Raw genomic sequence first — 19222 nt, 5'->3', positions numbered from 1 at the left:
CTTTAAGACCATCAAGTTCAACTGTAACCCTCACACTGTCAAGTCCACTACTAAGCCATGTCCCTAAGTACTGTATCTGCATACCTTTTAAACACCTCCAGGGATGGTGACTCATCCACTTCCCTTGGCAGCCTGTTCCAATGCTTGATAACTGTTTCAGTTAAGTAATATTTCTAATATTCAATCTAAAACTCCCCTGGCACAACTTGAGGCCATTTCCTCATGACCAGACAAAGGTCCAGTTACTTTTTTTATTCCAGTTCCAGTGACTGCAATAGGAAAAGACCTTTTTCCAAAGGGCAAGAGATTACATACACAGAATTCTGATGGTCAGCTGCCATTTGACACTAACAAAAACCAAATTGTTACTAGGGAAGTAAGGCACAGATTGAAACGAGAGAGTGCTTAGTCATAATGGGAAGTCCAGCTCAGTCCAGGACGTTCCCACCTTGTCTCCAGCAATTCAGTGTCCTGGTCAGGATAGACTTATGTTTATTGCAAAGGCTTTGCTAGACACACAATTTCACATGCAAGCAATTATTGGTGTCATTCAGTGTTGTGAAAGAGGCTGTAAAAGCTTTACCAGGAGACTGTGTCCACAGTTTCATGAAGTAATTAACACACATTTGGTTAGAACAACCTCTGACTCTACATTAACAATAAATTTGGGTGGGCTACTTCTCCTTACATATATGGTTAAAAAGAGGTAAGTCAGAACTGGAGATAAAGGTAGAACAAATGCAGGTCTTCTGCATAATCTCTAAATTAAAGCCAAGACATTCAAGACTATATGTTAAAACAAATCCATAACCAACCAAAAAAAACCCAACCCACCTTCTAGGACAGCAAGTGACGCCTGTCAGATTTGTGGTACACACCAGTATGCTGACAGAGGAGAGCTGAGAACACACCGATCCTATCAGGCAGTGCTCTGAAGCCTGCCATACCCAGGGCTGGGTTTCTAAGAACCACATCTCTCAGAGAGCAAGTCTACCAGGAACAGCATCACAGCTTTTGGCAACCTGGGACCTGAAACTCAGAGTTTTTCATACAGACAGAAATCTAAAGTTCTTTTTCCAAAACATCACTGGACCTTATTTTCCACTAATGCATGACTGGCAAGGAAATGCTGGAGCCTATGCATTCTCTTTAAAGGAACTTCTTGAGGACATGAGAGTTTAAACAGTGAACCATCTAGGTGCATTCAAAAAGAAGATGCAAATCCTGGTATTGTGCACCTTTCCATGGCTATGAACAGTGAGAAGCACAATTAAATGCTATGAAAACACATCAAACTATGACATTGTTGACCAGTGCTGGGAGTCTCAAAAACACACCCCACATCCCATAGAAATACTGAGAAAGAACATTGACTCCCTTTTAGCTATAATGACTACCTTGCTCAGTCAGTGTGTATACTTAACTAAATTGAGCTACAATTAACAAAGTATAATCTTAACAAGTAAACAGCCAAAGGCTGAAATACCAGAATACACTAACAAGTTCTGAGAAATTCAAAGCCTCCCATCTTGGATAAAACATTTTCACTTTTCCATGAGTAAGTGGAACATCTGCAAGTACTTAAAATATCCAACTGAGCACTCTCAGCTAAGAACAGAGGTAAAACTTATTGTACATGATTCACTCTCTTCATGTATTAAAAAAAAAGTTATATATTTAAACTACTTATCTGAAGATCAAAAAAATGGGCTGATCTGAAAGTAGTTTGATGAATAAGACTGAGTGAAAGCTTGCTTAGTTCACCTTCTGAAAATAATTTGCTGCTGAACTTGAAAACAAAACCCTGAGTAAAAAACTAGTAATCAAGTTTGGATAATTTTATTATCTTCAACAGAGATGTATGTAGCTTTCACGATTAGCATTTTATCAGAAATTACTCTCCTCTTTTTTTCTACTACAATAAAAGAACCAACAGCTATTTTTTCCTGCCTATTTCACACGAGTAGAAAGTGGATACTCTGGAATGAAAATATACGGCAAGAAGTTAGGAACCTCAATCTATTCAGGCATCATCTTCCATTAGAAAGTATACCATTCTCAAGTGCTTGAAATGGGTCAGTCTGACCTGAGACTGTTAGCACTTCCCTGAATATCAGTGGCACGACTTCACACGCTACTGTGTGACCCTACAACAGAGGCTAAGAACTAAAATGCATTAAAATCAAGACCTATACAGCTGCTGAGGAAGATGCTCAGTCTCCAATTCAGAAAGAAATAAAAACAGCTTGCATATACACTGCAGGTATTGAATGTGCTAAGGATAACAGTGTTCACAGTTTTAATAGTTGCAAGTGGTGCCTAAGACAGAAGTCTCCGTGCACATGACTATTTTAGATGTTTCAAAGACTTTGTTTTTAAAAAGCAAGGAAAAGCTGTGTGTGGGAAACCCCTACCAGCCTATTTCCAATGTCACTCTCAATTTCAGATAACATTTTCTTTGCAACACATTACCTGCAAGTTTCTTGTTAGGAAAACAAAACATCTCTTCAACACTTATCACAAAGCCAACAACTTTTCTTTTTTAAGTTGTTGTGCTTGGGGTTTTTTTTTTCTTCCCAGGCAAGTCCATGTCTAGGCCTACTGAACATACAGCTTCTTTTGTTCTTTTAAGGAGAGCATGGACTGGGTGAAGGGAAGAGGATCTTCAATGGCTACTATAATAAACTCCATCCACTCTCCTAAATGAGAATTACCAATACTACTGCTTCAAAACAGCTAATCCAGAAACAAAATCTATGAGAGGAAGGAATAGGAAAGCAGCTGTGCCAATACCCGCTCACTGCCAAGGAATGAAGTATGTGCATTCCCATGTCCTTGTGACAGCATTAATACCAAGATTACTAGCACTGAACAGGTGACAGGTAAGCAGAGTTAAATGAAAGGACTGGGTACATAAACAGACAACGGGCTGGAGCCTCTAAGATGCCAAAACCTTGAGCTCCAAACCTGTCCAGTCCCATCACTAATACAGTCACACACACAAAAACATAACCAAAAGCAGAAGAGCTAGTAGAACTGAGGCCACAGTACCCATCACCTTACAGGACTAACACCTGTGATATGAAAGTTGGATTGAATACCAAATGATAAAGAAAATCGAACATCCTAGGCTTGCAAAGTTTAGCACAATTTATGTTGCAGTGCATGGCAGCCACCATGTAATGACCACGAAACAGTTTTTCCTGCTCTAGGGCCTGGGGGAATCCTGTGCTCTGAAGCAGCAGCAATGGCCACAGCCAACAGCAGACCCAGGCTCCATGGTTCACTGTTTTGATCCTTCATGTCAGTCCCATGCTGAAGGAATGCTTTCTAAACAGACTCAACAATGATTAATGCTCTCTATTTCAAAAAAGCAAGGCAGGTTTATAGTAATTCCTATATAGTTTTGGTATCTGGTCTCAGAGATTTTCTAAGAGATTGCAAGTGAAGATACAATGTTAAAATCCAAACAATGCAATTTTTAGCACATACTTTAAGATTCACATAAATAGTAACGCCATTTTTTTAATATTACTTCAAATCTTTTTGAGTTAATCTTTCACAACAGAATGAACAACGCAAGAACAACCTTGTAAGACAACCAGACATACCTGTAACTTTATTTCTTTACCATGACAGCTTGGAAATTATTCACTTATATCTTCAACTGAGACACAACAGCAGTAACAAAATAGCTGTACACTACTTCTGTTACAAATATAGATACTATTTAAAGTGACTTTACATACTCCCAAGGTAGGCATTTCTCACGCTAAAGAACAATTCAATGACAACAGCATCCAGTAATGGTACCATTTGTTTTCTTTCATCTTAGTCTATCACAGTGTAACTTCTAGAACAGCTAAAGAGACAAGGAGTGTGGGGTTTTTTAGTTAATTGACTTAGACCTAGCTATCAATTTGTTAATACTGTTTTACAGACATTCCTAATATTGTTTCTGAGTCCCACTAAAATAAACACTAGTCTTTTGTACCTTCCCCTAATAATGGCCTGACCATTGCCTGCATTTTCAATGCAGATTTCACTTAAGTGACAGATAACATGATAGCTTTCATGCTAAATTATTTCACTGATTAACATACATAAAAAACCCCACCTAAGTCACCCTCCCAGCTTCTACTTGAGCACTGTGAAATAATACAAATAACCATCTAAGTCCCTTAATAACCTACCTCCAGATCACGCACTTTTCTTTTTTTTCTCCAAAATTCCATATTTTAATACTTCCTTTCTTCAACAACCTTATTTCTGTTTTTTGAATACTGCTGCCCACACCACTCTCTTGTTGACTTAGTGACTTTATAATTTTTCCAACATATTTAAAATACCCAAAACCTCTTAGTAAAACATTGGAGTTTTGTTGTGCAATTACTAATGCAAATATCCCCTTTGTTTTTGTTATTGGGTGGGAGGGGGAGAGGAGGAGGAGACAATGGCTTAGAAACACTCATTATAGTACTAATAGGAGAATATCCATGTCTTTGCATAGTTGACATAATTCCATCCCAGTAGTTTGACAGTAAGAGAAATACTACTGTATACAAAAGTATGGTTAAATGTTATTTTTCTTCAGTGTTGTGACATGGTCCTTTGAAGCTGGAAGAGCAGGAAGGCTATATAAACATTTCCATTATTCTCTCTGCTATCTGAAATGTAAATAATATAGTCTTACTGACCCTACCCCTTTGGACAGCTAGCTCACGACAGAACTGTCAAAGTGACTGTTCCTTTTGTCCTTTTCAGAATAGCAACTGCTTCCTCATGGGTCACCCCTTCTAAACTCTGCCCATTCACAGCAATGATTTGATCTCCCCTCTTCAGCCGTCCATCTTCTGCTGCTGCACCCTGAAACGATATAACATATAACTGCAGAATCATGCATTTCTTCTTCTCCCTGCAACACTGTCCTTATGGTCTGAGTAAGATGGGTTGTGCACAAACCCCCTTAAAATTAATTTGATTTTCAAAGATTCAACTACAGTCAATGGAGTAGCATAACAGCTAGTGCTGCAGTATGCCCTGCTCCATGTAAGTTTCACAACATCCAGAAATCTCATCTACATTTTTATATTCCCTTAACCCTGCTTGTCCACTTAGTACAACATTTAAACTCTATCACAGAATTAAGATTTTCAAGATCTGAAGAAGTTTTCAGCAACTGGTATAAGAAATTCAGTAATCAAAACCCAGCTCTGAACATTGATTTAACATGAAAGTTTGGGATCGTTGATACCAGTTTTTTTCTGACTCAGGGCTGTTTCTAGGGGAGCCCAAACTATCAAATTCAGGTTGTTACTTGAACTCCAAAGGTCTAGACTGAGTTCAATTATTTTATGTTAGTCTACATTTTAGACATCAGCCAAAATAAATAAAATAGCCCCTTCTACTACCTGAAGAAAAGACACTCTAATTATAAGGCACTGGGGCTGTTTTTCTAAGTAAACGCACAATTTCCGTTGTGAGAGTTGAAGCAGAGTTACATACATTTGAGAATTCTGAATCTTCCTGAGATTATAGCCTCCAGATGCTGCAAGCACATTTTGACCAGCACTTGCACTAAGGAAGAAAAGCTTTGAGAAACTGTAGCAATCCTTTGGCTTCAAACTCAGGCCCTGATTTAAGACAGTACCTGCTGTGCAATAAATAATAAATAGACTGATTGAAAAAATTTACACTTACCTTTGCAAACACTGTCTTCACATAAATAGGTAAGTCCCCATGGGGACTGCCATAACCACCCACAATACTAAAGCCTAGGCCATCTGGTCCTCTATCCAGAGTAATGGTTTTATACTGTGGAGGTCTAAGAAAAGGAAAAGAATATTGTGACATTGTCTGAATATACAATTTAACATCTAGAATATTTAACAGAAAACATTTTTCCTTTCAAGCTAAGCAATACATTTCCTTTTCCCCTATAATTACAAATGCTTTTATCATTATGCACTGGCTACTTTAGTTCATGTAAAGCATTCTAAGTGGCTAATGCCCATATTATTACTTAAAGGTAGCTATTTCAAACAGTTTTCCCACCCAGCTCAAGGCACAGTTAGCCTACAATGTCCCACTAACAGTGCTTACTAACAAAGCAGAGATGCAGTATAAGCATCTCAAATCTCTGTAACACCTACTTTAAAAATCTCTTAACCTGTTACACCTCCTAAAAATGTCTAGAATCAGCCCCAGTAGTTCATGTTGTAAGGTTTAATTGCTTCTCTCCTCCTTTAATATATGACTCTGTGTTCGTACATATGTATTTAGACAGGCCACTAACAGGTGCCTTTACCCACATATACTTTGACTACAAGAAATTCTGGAGTTCCAGCTTTCTAATTAGATCTGCATGGCTAAGGAACTCCATTCTCTCTTTTCTTTTTCGTAGAAGAAAAAAACTTCAGATTTATGACAGAGTTTAAGGCAAAACTTGTTCACACAGCTGTACCTTGCAGCATACCAGAAGCTGTATAATTTGTATAGCAGAAAAGTTTGATGCTCCTGGTAGCCCTGTGCTAGGTAGCACATTATGGAAACACAGGTACCACTGAGGAAGGGGCCTTGCTATTTAAGTGTGAGAAAAAACATTTTGAGCACATCAGTCCATCAAGGCTTAGTGAAACAAAGGAGGCTGTACTTACACAGATGAAATCACAACTCTACAGAGGGGTAAAATAAGGCAGTACAGCAAATCACACCATGAAAAAATGCAGATGAGGACTTAGGGCCTACAGGTCCCTTGCGTACCGGATGTGTAAGTCATGATTAAATCAAGCACTATATTCACTATTATTTGCTAGAATTTTTAAGTACTTTTAAAGTACTTTTTAAAGTACACCTAAAACAACAGGCTACAAAGGTTATGTATAGTTACTGACCCTAAATCATCCTGAAAAATGCTGGTCGAAGTTAGTCCCGCAAATGAAAGACTGGATGCAGGTGGATCCTGCTGCTGACCAGTAATAACACTTACTTCTCCTCCTGCCACAACCTAGGAACAGAGTTCATAAACCAGTAAAATAGGAATACTGATATTAAAATAATAAACTGTAGCAGCTAGCAAACAGCATTCAGAAAATATTCCAAATGTCACTGAACATTTTTTACCTCCAACTCAACAGTGCCTGTAGCACTTTTTAAGAGACTAACAACTTGGGAATGAGTCATGCCCTCAGTAGATGTTCCAGAGATGCTAACAATTCTGTCCCCAACCTGCAGAAGAAAAAGTAGAAAATCTAACTAAGTTTAGTTAAAAAATGTATTTGTTAATTTCTTTCAACAACAGCATATCCGTGCATTTGCATTTAGCTAGACTATCAGCTGTACAGGATGCAAAGAAAGAAATTATCAACTGTTCATGACACATTTTCTCTTGAAGGCAAATCTTCCTTCAAGTACATAAGGTAGAAAATTCAACATTACAATTAGGAAATTACACTGGTTTAGTGTATTCAGTGTAAAACAGTAATGATGCTTTACAGACTTGATCCTAATACTCTAGAAATATAGAGCATGTGAAAAAGAGGTGCATTTTGCACATCACCTGAAGATAAATACACTGAAGTAGAAGATTATCATTGAGGATTATACATCTCAATCAATCCTGAAATAACACTGTCCATTTTCCAAGAAGTATGACTCAAATGCAACCACCTCTGGTACAGACTGAATACAGCAGGCCTGTAAGTGCTAAGTGAGATAAGACCTCTCACTTTAACACAAAACTTAAAAAAACACTGTCTCTATCCTAAGTTGGATAAGCACAGAAAATACAAGAGCCAAAAGAGAATGCATACATACAGTTGCAGGAATAACAACTATGCTCATCAATGGAGCTCACCCACAGAATCCATCATTCTGAATCACACTGTCTACTCTCAGTTTTCACAGGCTGACTACCTCTATCATCCAAGACTGCTTTAAGACTTCCTTCCCAAAAAACCTTTCACCAATTAACTTTTATTATGCTACCAAACTGAGTTACTGCTTCATCAATCCAAACAGAAAAAATTCTTGTCACAGACAGAAGTACTTACAACTGTATCATTAAACTGCTAATTTATTGCCTGCCTAGAGTAATCCCTGTGCATTACCCATGCAGTCTTTACAATCTTTTTAACAATTAACTTACTCTGAGTTTCTGAGTCTGAGCTGCAACTCCATTTGGGTGCATCATGGCAATAAATATAGGAACATCTCCAAGAGGACTTCCTACACCTCCAGCAATGCTTACTCCAAGTGAATCTGCAGGGCCCTGTTATCATGAAAAAAAGATTAGATTTTTCTGGAAAGAAAAACACATACAGAGAATTGTAGGCTTAGATCACAAAATTACTAAAGCTCTTAACTTTGAAAATCAGAATTCCTATGTCTCAAGTCATTTTTTAAGCTAATTCACTTTGCATCATTTTGAGAAAGTTCAGAGAGTGCAATATATGTTTCTTCCTATCAGTGGTAGGTAACAATTCGCTGACTTAGCTGCACATTTTATCTTAACCAAACTAAATAGTTAGAAAATTCAGCAGCAGACCTTTAATGTCACTGTAATGTCTAGGCAAGGAAAACTAGGCAGGTGAGATTGCTGGAGCTTAATATTGTCTATATTAATTTCCTATTATGAACTTCCTCAAGACTGGAATTAATCTTCATGCTCCCCCTAGTGTCCTATTGTTGAAAACCAAAATTAGTTGTTCACTGCCGAACAACACCCTACTACCTAACTGAAAAACTGCTATTGTCAACTGATATTTGCAGATTCCACTTCAAGAAGAGAATGGCTTGTACAACCCATGAAATCAAGCAAACCAGATGCTAGGCAAAGTCAAATAACTATAAATGTTTCGGACAATCGGAAGCAGTCTGTGACCCACATCTCTTGCTCCTGTAAATAAGGACTAGTTGACCGAATTTCAGTTGAAGTTTAGCAATTGTCATGTAAAAGCCAATGCATTAGAAATATGTCTGAAGAAAAACAAAAAATACTAAACAATCAGTATGTCATTTAAGTACAGTTCCCTTGATTTCATTAAAACATAATCTCGAGTTAAGTCAGTCTGATAACAGTAAAACTAGGACTCAACATCTCTCATTAATCACTCCTCATTTTGCTTTCAAAACATGTCACAAAATGTGATAGTTTAAATCACACTGATTTTACATAAGAAATATAGGCAATGGAGATCATGCAGGCGGTAAATTAATTAGCTATTGCCAGATCAATTCCTCTCTCAAAATAATCAGCAGGGCCAGACTTCTTCCTTTCTCTAAACATACCTATTTACAACATCTATAAAACCTGCTCCTGATATACACCATTTCTTGCTGTAGCTTACCTTTTTTATTTCAACTGTTCTTAGTCCCTGTATTTCAGAAGCTGCTGTCAAAGGAGTATGAAGAAAAAGAAGTTAGACTAGAGTTTACAAAAAAAAAAAAAATCCATTAGAATTATGCAGACCACTATTATGATTCTAACTTTCCACTGGTTTATTACAGACATACAGATTTTTTTTTTAAGGACATTTTGAAAGTGGCTGTCATTAATTTAATAGGGTTGAAATACCTCTAAAGCAGGTAAAAAGTCATTCATTCTCTCCATTTAATTATGTTTTGGAGTAAGATCACCGAGCATGCTCAAAAAGAATAGAACAAACGATTATTTGGTAGCAATACTTTGGTCAGAAGTAAAGTTGCTCTACATTTGGGCATGAGATACCTATTCCACATATATTCAAATGTAACTACACAGTATGCGGGTTTCTATGAACGAGACAACCTGACTGAAGATGTACTTAGACTAAATATAAAATTATGGCTCAACTTACATTCTCAATAGCTCAGCTGTCGGCGTAACAAGCTGCTAGTTTATTTTATAAAAATCTATCGACCTACAAAAGACTTTCATGATGTACTGTACATTAACCACCCCTGTAGTGTTTTAATGGCTAAGGAATCACTTTCAGGCCTACAGTACACACTGAGAATATTTTAGAGAAATCAAAATATCTCAGCTACCAGTTCACATGTATGCAATACTGAAAGCACTGAAGAAACCTTACTGATATTCTTCTTTAGACCACTTTCAAAGACCTCAGGCGCGCTGGATGCAGAAACTGGAAAACCAAACGATGAGAGACTGCCATTTCCTTCACTAACCTAAATGGAGCGTTAGACTGGAATTAGAGAGCAGCTTCAAACACCCAGATGGTAAAAGTTAAAACGGTAACCCACTGCATTCATCACCTTTTGCTGTATTTTGCTTTTTCTGTGTCTCATTAAAGTTGACAGTGAACTTCCACATATTTCTTGGTCACCCTAGAGGGCTCCTTGTTTGAAACATCATTAGACCAACTGAGACTGCATGTCTACAACCCCATGTAACGCTCTGAAGCACTGCCTCTGAGGGCCACGCTGTACCCTTACATATGCACCTTCTGTCCCTTCATACAGACCTTCTGGGGCAGCTGGTTACCACAATTATCAAGGCAGGGAGAGAACACAAAATACAGATCTTTAAATATGTGTACTCTCATGTTCACCCACTCCATCAGCTAAAACTTAGATTAGGCTCGCCACTCAGGTTCACCTGAGCAATTTCCAGAAAGATTTTCACTATACCTGCTGGGCAACATAAAAGAACATGGCTCCCAGTGAGACTAGTTCCCTGACTGTTATAGACTCTTCAAAACATTCAACATTGTGAGCTTCTTACTCAACAATTTAGATCAATATGAAGGACATATTTAAATGCAGAAACTGGTGAGAGTTTGTAATACTCCACCATTCAAACAACAATAAAATAAATACACTTGAGAGAAGCTTGATGTAAAGGGTGCAGGCTTCCTGCTTCTGATGACCAAGATAATGTTAAGAATATGCAAGAAGGAAGAAATTCACTCAGTTTACTGAAACAATACCCCATTGCATGCCAAGCACTCCTAAATTAACAAAGAGGTACAAAGTCTACTCCAACTTCTTCTGGTAGGGATGAGAATCAGAGCTCACTTCCCCAGCTGAAACCATAAGAACAGACTAGGCAATACACCTAAGCCATTTCTAGAATACATTTTTGGCTGGATCACATCTTTAACAGATACAATATGCTAAAGTGAATATATAAAAAGGTTACCAAAAAGCTGTAAAGTAGACAAAAACTACTTCTTTTCATCTTGGGGTATATAGAAAATCACTGTCACCATAAATGCGATTCTTTCTCTGCTTTCATTACGTAACCACATTTTATTTCTTCCAAACTGAACACTTCTACAGTTACACACCTGACTGCTCTGGGATGTTCTCCTCTCGGAGTGGAATGGACCAGCTTTTATTCTTCCAACTTCTAGTCTTACCGTACCTAAAGAACACTGAAGAACCAGTAATTTATAACACATCTCTTCTGTCTATAACATTAAAGCCTATGACAATATTTAAGTAATTTACTAGCTTGTGCTTAAAGGAAAATATATGGAAAGAAGGGAATGTATCAGGCTAACAACCCTGCAATGAGCACCAAGCAGACAGAGCTCATGCAGTACCAGAGCCACACAAACTAAGCACCCCATGATATTCAGTACAGCAAAGAACACTTCTAGGATTCACCAGTCTTACAATATAGATCTGAAAATCACACGTTACCATTCACTGTAAGATATTTAAACAGAGAAATATGCAAGTTTTGTAGTTATTTTTCTTTTCCTTCCTTCTTCCACTGGGAAGTTGGTAGTATGAAATTCTGTATCCAAAGAACTTTTTTAATATTAAGTTTGCCTTTATTTATCATGCTTTAGTGTTACCCTAAGAGAGGTTCACGTATTTGTCTGAAAATTCTTGGTAAGAAATAGAACAACATTTTAAAACCAACAAAAGCACATAACAATTCAAGTAGGGTTTCCATACCTCATATCCTGTTGCTAGTCTCTTAGCGGTGACACTAAAAGAGATTTATTACTGAATTGATTTTTTATTTTCTAAATAACGTTGCCTTCTCTATGTCTTAGGAAGCTCAGGCAAAATCATTCTTTCCAGTTTATACGAATTGACTCGTACTAAACCATATGGACAACTCTTATCCAAGATAGAAAATTGAGGAAGTGAGCTATATACTCATATAAAATATCCTCACATAAAATGCAAACCCACTAATGAGATTTAAAAGTTACAAAGTGTGAAAGTGTGAGGCAATACTTTCCAACTGAATTTGTGTATAAATCAATTCACATTTAGTTTACTACAGCTTTCTCTCTCTTCCTGATATCTCCCATTTGATAAATTCTTAAGTCAAATATGGTGAAAAATATTCATCTTCCCACATTTTAGCGATACTTACAATGAAACACTGCAGAACAGGCAAAATTCTCAGAATCTGATGATGAGTTTATTTCTGATGATACATTCTAGAGGTCTCTTGCTACTTAAAATACATAGGGATTTTCCAGAGATTATAAGTAACTTTCTGGCAAAACATACTTCAGACAGTTCAAGACAATTTACTTACTCCCATGAATGAAAACAGAACTAGTAACTGAACTAAGAACAGTGATTGCCTACATGTGTGTGATCGTACTTTACTCCATTTGTACTGCATGAACAAAACAGAATTGTTAAAATATAGCTGAGGTGTTTTAAAAGCCTCATTTCTTAGGTCTAGGACAATTACTCAGAAATACTACTGAGAGGGATTAAGTATTTAAAACATAGATTTACAATTGGTAAGTGGGAACTAAGAATCTTAATTACATACTAAAAAATGTGTGCCAAATGAAAGAAACTTTCCACATAAGATTTTAATTTAGATGAGATGTGGAAGTGCAGCATATGAAGAAGAAACACACTGTTCATAGATAAAATGAAACATCAAGTAAGAATGTAGAAGTATTATGACTCCAGAAGAGTATATTAATGAGTTCACTGCCAGAACACAGACACAGTTCTGGCATTCTCACTTACAGGCACATGCTGAAAATACAGAAAGATCGCTCCTACCTCCCCTTTCTAACTCCTGACATGCCCCACCCCCTCTCAAAAAAGAAAAAAGCTTGAGGAAATGTTTAAAGACTTGTCCTGTTCAATATATCTCTAAATGTGAGTGCAAAGAAGCATGATTGTGTGTCTATGTATCCAAGAGTCAAACAGTGACTATAATTCTTTTCCAGTGGATATATTTTCCATTAGAAAATGCTGACTCAGTGGAATCCTTACAATATAGCAGGAATGTCTCAAAATTCTGGCTGGAAAACAGACAAGCTGGCTGACCACCTGGACTTCCTGCCAGACCGCAGGAAACACTGTATATCTAACCTCCATCTGATTTGGAAATACAGGCAGGACATCAGAAGCAGAATATTTGTTAAGAAGAGAAATCCTGCTTCTAAGAACTGCAGGTAGGAGTTTACTTCAGTTATCTTTGTGAAAAAGCTATTTCTTGTACTAAATGTCTTGATCACTGAAAAATTCATTATAGTGCTTAATGTAGGTAAGGTGGTGCAAGCAGAAAAAAAAATGGAGAACATTCTCAACTGTGAGAGTAATCACTTTTCAGCACAACTACTTCGATGAATTCTCCATCATTTACAGTCAGTTCTGCATATCTTTCTAAAAATGTCAGAGAGTTAACCAGTTATCATTCTGTTGGAAAAAATCTTGTTGGAGAAAATTCTGGAGCTCATTTTTAGGTTGTTCTATGTAATGCTCTTCTACTGGCCTTTAAACTTATGGCACTCTGCATTGCCACTACTTCCATTTTCATCAGGCAAAGCAGCAAAATCACTGACATCTCAGTAACAGTCTGAACTCAGTCTGTACAAAATTAAAGCTTTCAAAAAGTCTGGATCTCAATTCTTCACTTTTATCCACCTTCTCTTTTCCCATTACCTTTAGCAAAGCTGCAACAGTCTCCTGGTTAGCATTGCGAACATCTTCTCCATTCACTGTCAATATCTGGTCTCCTTGCATCAATCTGCCATCTGTATCTGCTATTCCTCCTTTGACAATGTCTGATACAAAGACCCCCGTATCATTTCTGCAAACAGACACATGGATTTTGCACTACAGTAGCATTTGAGGACCATTTTTATGGGCTGCTGTTGGGAACACAATTAACATTGTCTCATTTTTCTGTTGAGTAGCCCTGGGCTAGTTCCTCTAGGAATGGCCAGTTAGCTTAGGAACAGAAATTGCATGTCTGGCCTTTAAGACCACAGGATCTGAGCACCAGGCACCAACAGAAACATGAGCGTGTCCAGCAAATCTTCATGTACATTCATACCTTTTTCCAACAATACTCAGCCCAAGACCTTTCCCAGGCTTCTTTTGGAGCTCTATATTGAGTACATCATACATGTCCTCCTCCTTGTACTGGGCCTCATCCCTGTACACAGTCAGACGGACTTTTTGGGGAGTCTGTCGGAGGACATTTATTGCTTCATCATGCGTGGCACTCCTGAGATCAATCCCATTCACCTGCAATGAAAGTACTTAGTGATAGTGTGCAGAACCTTCCAGCAAATAGAATATGCCTAGGTAGCAAATGACAATGAAAGTAACCAAAGAAACCACCTCACCTCTAATATCTGATCCCCAGCCCACAGTCTCCCATCTTTAGATGCTGCTCCCTCTTCATATACTTCATGGATAATGATTGCTCCCTGCAGATAAATAATAATAATTTAAAAAATTATGTTAAAAAACATGTCTTTACTTTGAAACAAGAACAACTGACAATTCCTACTATAACTCATCAGTGATAAACAAAATAGTTAGATTATGAACAAATCACTCATACTCTTAAAAAGTTCATTTATACTTTCAGTTTTGAAAGTGTTTTTTTCTGTTTTTTCTGTTTTGTTTTTTTTTTCCCCCCCCGAACCAGTATCTTTCTGTAATGCTCTAGAAATAAGTGCAGAAAAAAACCCAAATCCTCTTTTATCAGACATTTAAATTTCATTATTGTTATTTCACTTGAGTGACACATATTTTTCCAACCAACCAGCAAAGTGTCTGTTCCTCCAACAATGCTCAGACCAAGACCAGTCCGCCCTTTGGAGATATCAATGGTTGTTTCACATCCAGGAATGATGGGACAAGTAGCTGGGTCAGAGGCTAATGTGGCTGGAGTTGAAGATCTGCTCGTGCCTAAAAGAACAATTAAACATCCTGGTTACCACAAGAGGGGTCACTGTTGAAAAAAATGACTTTAAATATCAGTTTGAAAGTGCATTGACAGATCTACAGCAACAGCTGAACAGCTGACATACACAGGATGATGCTGCCAACTCTCGTCTCCCCTCAGACCAGTACTATCCTGCAGTTTTAATCGTAGTTGTCCTGTTTTTATACCACCAAGTACCTGGACTACAGTCTGGATATGGAAAGAAGCTACTGTACATAACAGATTCTATTTAGGACAGAATTTATATACTCCCAGCTATGCAATGCATAAATGAAGTACATAGTATGTATTAAATACATGGATTCAAGGACACCAGCCCTGCGTTTTTGCAAAAAGTCAAGGTCCATCTAACTAAATATTCCATCTCAGACTCAGATATCTACCATGAAAGAGTGTATGAATTAATTATTGGTATGAATTAATTATTGGTATTTCACAAGCTCAGCAATTCATGGTCAAGTCAAAGGTTTTATACATATCATCATATTTAGTGGCCTTCAAAAATAAATTTTTTACACCAGTCCAACTGTTAACCGGCCACTGTCACAACTTTTATAACAGTAAGTTTTGTGCTGTAAATATATATTTTCGTAACGCAAATATATGTAACATCCTTACGCAGCAATTTATCTGTAAACTGAATATCTTTGAAATGTCACAATTTGAGGTTCTTTTCAGTATTTCAGTCAGTTCTGTACCCTTCAAAGAAAATATTAGGAAGGGGTATTGAGTAAGAGCTAAAGGAAAGAATCAGCAATCAAACTGTCTGAGATGCTCAGATGATGTTTATCACTTATGTCCTCTGTGCTTTAAAGAAATACCCATTTTATCTAAAACTATGCATCTAAACCTTTCTGGGCAAGGGCACTGTTTTAAAGAAGTTCTGCTGAAACTAAAAGAATTGACCATTCAGAAATATGCATTTGTTACACAAATACTTAGGCAGAGTGTAAGCAATAGGCCCTGCAGGAACAGCAAGCTTCAAAACCAAAAGTCCTGGCCTTTGAAGGGAATCAGAATGCCTATTTAGACTATTTAAGGGTAAAGCTTCTGTGTGAGTATAGAACAGTTACTCCCCTGCTCTGTTATACAAGTTCTACATGTGTAGGATGAGCAACTTAGTAATAGTTCTGTCCAGAAAACACAAAATGTACATGAAATAAATGAACTAAAGAAAATGGAAGGGAGCCTTGGTATGCAAGGCTGACCTCATCTAGGTAGCTACATCAGTACTTTACCCAAAATGCCTATGTAGTACTGCTGGAAACATTAAACTCAGGCAGAGATGTAGTAGACATAAGACAAATAGGGAGTAAGTCTTTAGGGATGGGTTGTTTATTTGAAGGAATATGTGCAGAGAAAACAAGATGCAGAGGCAGTAAAAAGGTGGGCTTGGTAAAAGAAAGGTGGGCTTGGTAAAAGAAAGGTGGGGAATAAATTATAAAGTCAGGTGGAGGACCAAGAGGAGGGAGATCTTCCAGCAGCTGCGTTATTGATGCCTGTAAGTGGTAGTGAAGTCAGGGAGCAATCATAAACCCCGAGGATGCTAGAGGGAGCACTGATGAAATCTCCATCAGATCTCTATCACTAAGACCTGCTGTGGCAGGGTAGCAATGGAAGGGATAGATTTGGACAAAGTGATGGTCTCCTGAGTGTTACTTAAGATTTCTTTATAGTAATACAATTGCGTATCAATACTACTGTCATAAGCAATAGAAATGTGACTCAGTAATGCCTGCAGCGATGTACATATAAATTAACTATGACATGCACATTACTCAATAAAGAAATTATTAGCTTCTCAGTAGTGTGTCACTTAACCAATAAAACCCACCATTCACTTATATCTCAGCTCACCACTCTAAAGGCAGAGTCAAACGTGGCTTGTCACAAATGGTAAGACAGTCTCGGTCATTCTGCTGCTCTAGGAAAGACAACAGGACTTTTCTCCTGCATTTAAAGGAATGCTTCCCATTCTAGTTCTAGACAATTATGACAGAGGCACCTACTCCCACCTCTACAACAGGCCAATGGGAAGGCAAGAGATAGATCTGAAACGTGGAGCATCACAGCTTTATTTAGATGGATCTGTAATCCAAAAGTACTAGAAAACGCAACTCAGAAGACAGCTGAGTGCATACAAAAAGAAAATTTGTTTACAAGTTAGGTCATCGTTTTTATGTCACGACCCCAGTGAAGACAGACACATAAGGAGAACCTTACTTTTGACTGCTTCTGGCTCTGGTGAGCTGGAAGAGGGGACAGTTGCTGGTGTCTGCATATTCCTTCTTTCTGCTAGGACACTGCTGGAAGGGATTGGTGCTGCAGTCAGGCTATCCGGCTCTGCTGAGTTGATTGTAAGCCTCACCATAGTTTTGGATGTCTTGAGGAGACTAATAAACTGAATGATAAGAAGAAAAGCTGGTAAAGGGTGTAACAGGATTGTTCTGCAAACAGGAGCTGTAAGTCACAATCTTGCAGGTTTTCTGGGTAATGAACAAGGACAAATATTGACGTTTTTTATAAGAAACAGCAATAGTTAACCATGGGCCACACTTGGCTGATCTTAATGAAGTAGATTCCACGCAGCTTCACCAAACTATATTACATTAGAATGTGGCAGTTTTTCCATGGCTTGTCTGGACAAAATGTTCGTGTTTACAGCAATTATTAGGAAAATTGGAAACATAATATTGTCTTTTAATGCCTGGTTTCTGGTTCCACAGAAGTCAACATGAAAATACCTCCCAATTTAAATAAATGTGCTACTGCCATTCCAGCTGCTCAATCAGTTGCACAGCTGGAAGGAAAATCAGAAAATATTATCTGAACCATGTCACAGATAAAAAAACACCACGGTGTAACACAAGTTCTAGTTTAAAGTGATACTGAAATCAACAAAATTAATTGCCATCTCAGAGAAAATGTACCAAATCCTCCTGAGACTTTACATTTCAGTAGAATTACAAACATTTTCAGAAATTACTTACTTAAAAGTTCTCTCAATCTGTCTCTTCTTCCAAAGACTATCTACTGCCCTGCAGACAACTTCACCATCTCTTACTCATTTACTGCTTCAGAGACAGCAGCACATCAGAGTAAGATGGATTGTCCTTTAACAATCAGAAAGTGATCTTCCAATGCTTAAATAATCACTTTTCTTGGTACCAAGGCAGGTGCTAGAAAAAAAGACCTCTTTGATTCATTACAGAACCCAAACTGAGTTTGCAGAGCTAGAATGGAGATAGTTTTGTCCAAAGTCTTTAAATACCAGTCTTGGAATATAATGAAGCCACTATTACAGCCACTATCCATATATAAACACAGTTCATGACCTGATTTGCCACCAGTGCAACCAATACATGTAAATTGACTAGTATTTATTTTGTTGGTTCTAACACTTTTGAAGTGGAATAGCAAAGAAGAGCCATTATTGACTGATAGTTCGTGGCTTATATGCTATAACTAAGTGCCTCCCATTCATCACATCTGAACCACAGAAGAAAAAAACCAAACCACATCTTCTGTGCCACACAGAAGACTCATGTAGTCCCTTAAAGTAAAATAGCAGCTGAGCTTTAAATTCAGGTTTTAGATTAGTCTGCAGCACTTTGCTTATCCAGACAATGCTTGCAGATCTTTGGTTATTTAGTCAACTTTGAAAATGAAGCCAGCATATAGCCACAAAAACCTCACTGACTTGTTTAAGACACAATCACCTGCTACACGAAGTAGTGTGATTTCTGCAACGTTCCTAATACCTTTTCTACTGGATATCCCACAACAATTTCATCATCCACTGCTAGGATCTGATCTCCAACTTTGATTCGTCCATCCTGGAAATGACATAAAATAAAAAATAAGAACTCTGGATACTACTTCAAAAAATTTCATTCCTTATTTTGACTTCAAACGTTTTCACACCTTTGCTGCTGCACCATGGTCTGTTAAGCTCTTAATAACCACTCCATTAATTGTGTCTTCTTCACTAATGGCAATTCCCAAGCCTCCCTGATCCTGAGGCAAAAGGAAAATTGCAAATGT

At 37.7% G+C, this 19222-nt stretch overlaps 1 protein-coding gene across 1 annotated transcript in view; it reads right to left on the bottom strand.

The window, feature by feature from the left end:
• Positions 1–3573: 3573 nt before the first annotated feature.
• MPDZ (multiple PDZ domain crumbs cell polarity complex component) overlaps positions 3574–19222 on the bottom strand; it is a 96753-nt gene continuing 81104 nt past the window's right edge. Inside the window, exons 36-50 of the mRNA XM_069880060.1 lie at positions 19103–19195; positions 18940–19014; positions 17402–17579; positions 14996–15141; positions 14571–14654; positions 14276–14469; positions 13882–14029; positions 11289–11375; positions 10071–10167; positions 9348–9391; positions 8147–8269; positions 7123–7227; positions 6894–7006; positions 5701–5824; positions 3574–4866 (exon numbers count right to left, since the gene is read on the bottom strand). Coding sequence (XP_069736161.1) covers positions 4720–4866; positions 5701–5824; positions 6894–7006; positions 7123–7227; positions 8147–8269; positions 9348–9391; positions 10071–10167; positions 11289–11375; positions 13882–14029; positions 14276–14469; positions 14571–14654; positions 14996–15141; positions 17402–17579; positions 18940–19014; positions 19103–19195 — 1758 coding nt within the window. The 3' untranslated portion in view covers positions 3574–4719. The remainder of the gene's footprint in view (positions 4867–5700; positions 5825–6893; positions 7007–7122; positions 7228–8146; positions 8270–9347; positions 9392–10070; positions 10168–11288; positions 11376–13881; positions 14030–14275; positions 14470–14570; positions 14655–14995; positions 15142–17401; positions 17580–18939; positions 19015–19102; positions 19196–19222) is intronic.

This window comes from Phaenicophaeus curvirostris, chromosome Z, assembly GCF_032191515.1.
Source record: "Phaenicophaeus curvirostris isolate KB17595 chromosome Z, BPBGC_Pcur_1.0, whole genome shotgun sequence".
Taxonomy (NCBI): domain Eukaryota; kingdom Metazoa; phylum Chordata; class Aves; order Cuculiformes; family Cuculidae; genus Phaenicophaeus; species Phaenicophaeus curvirostris.
Note: the sequence above shows the minus strand (reverse complement) of the source record. Positions and strands in the feature narration are given on the sequence as shown.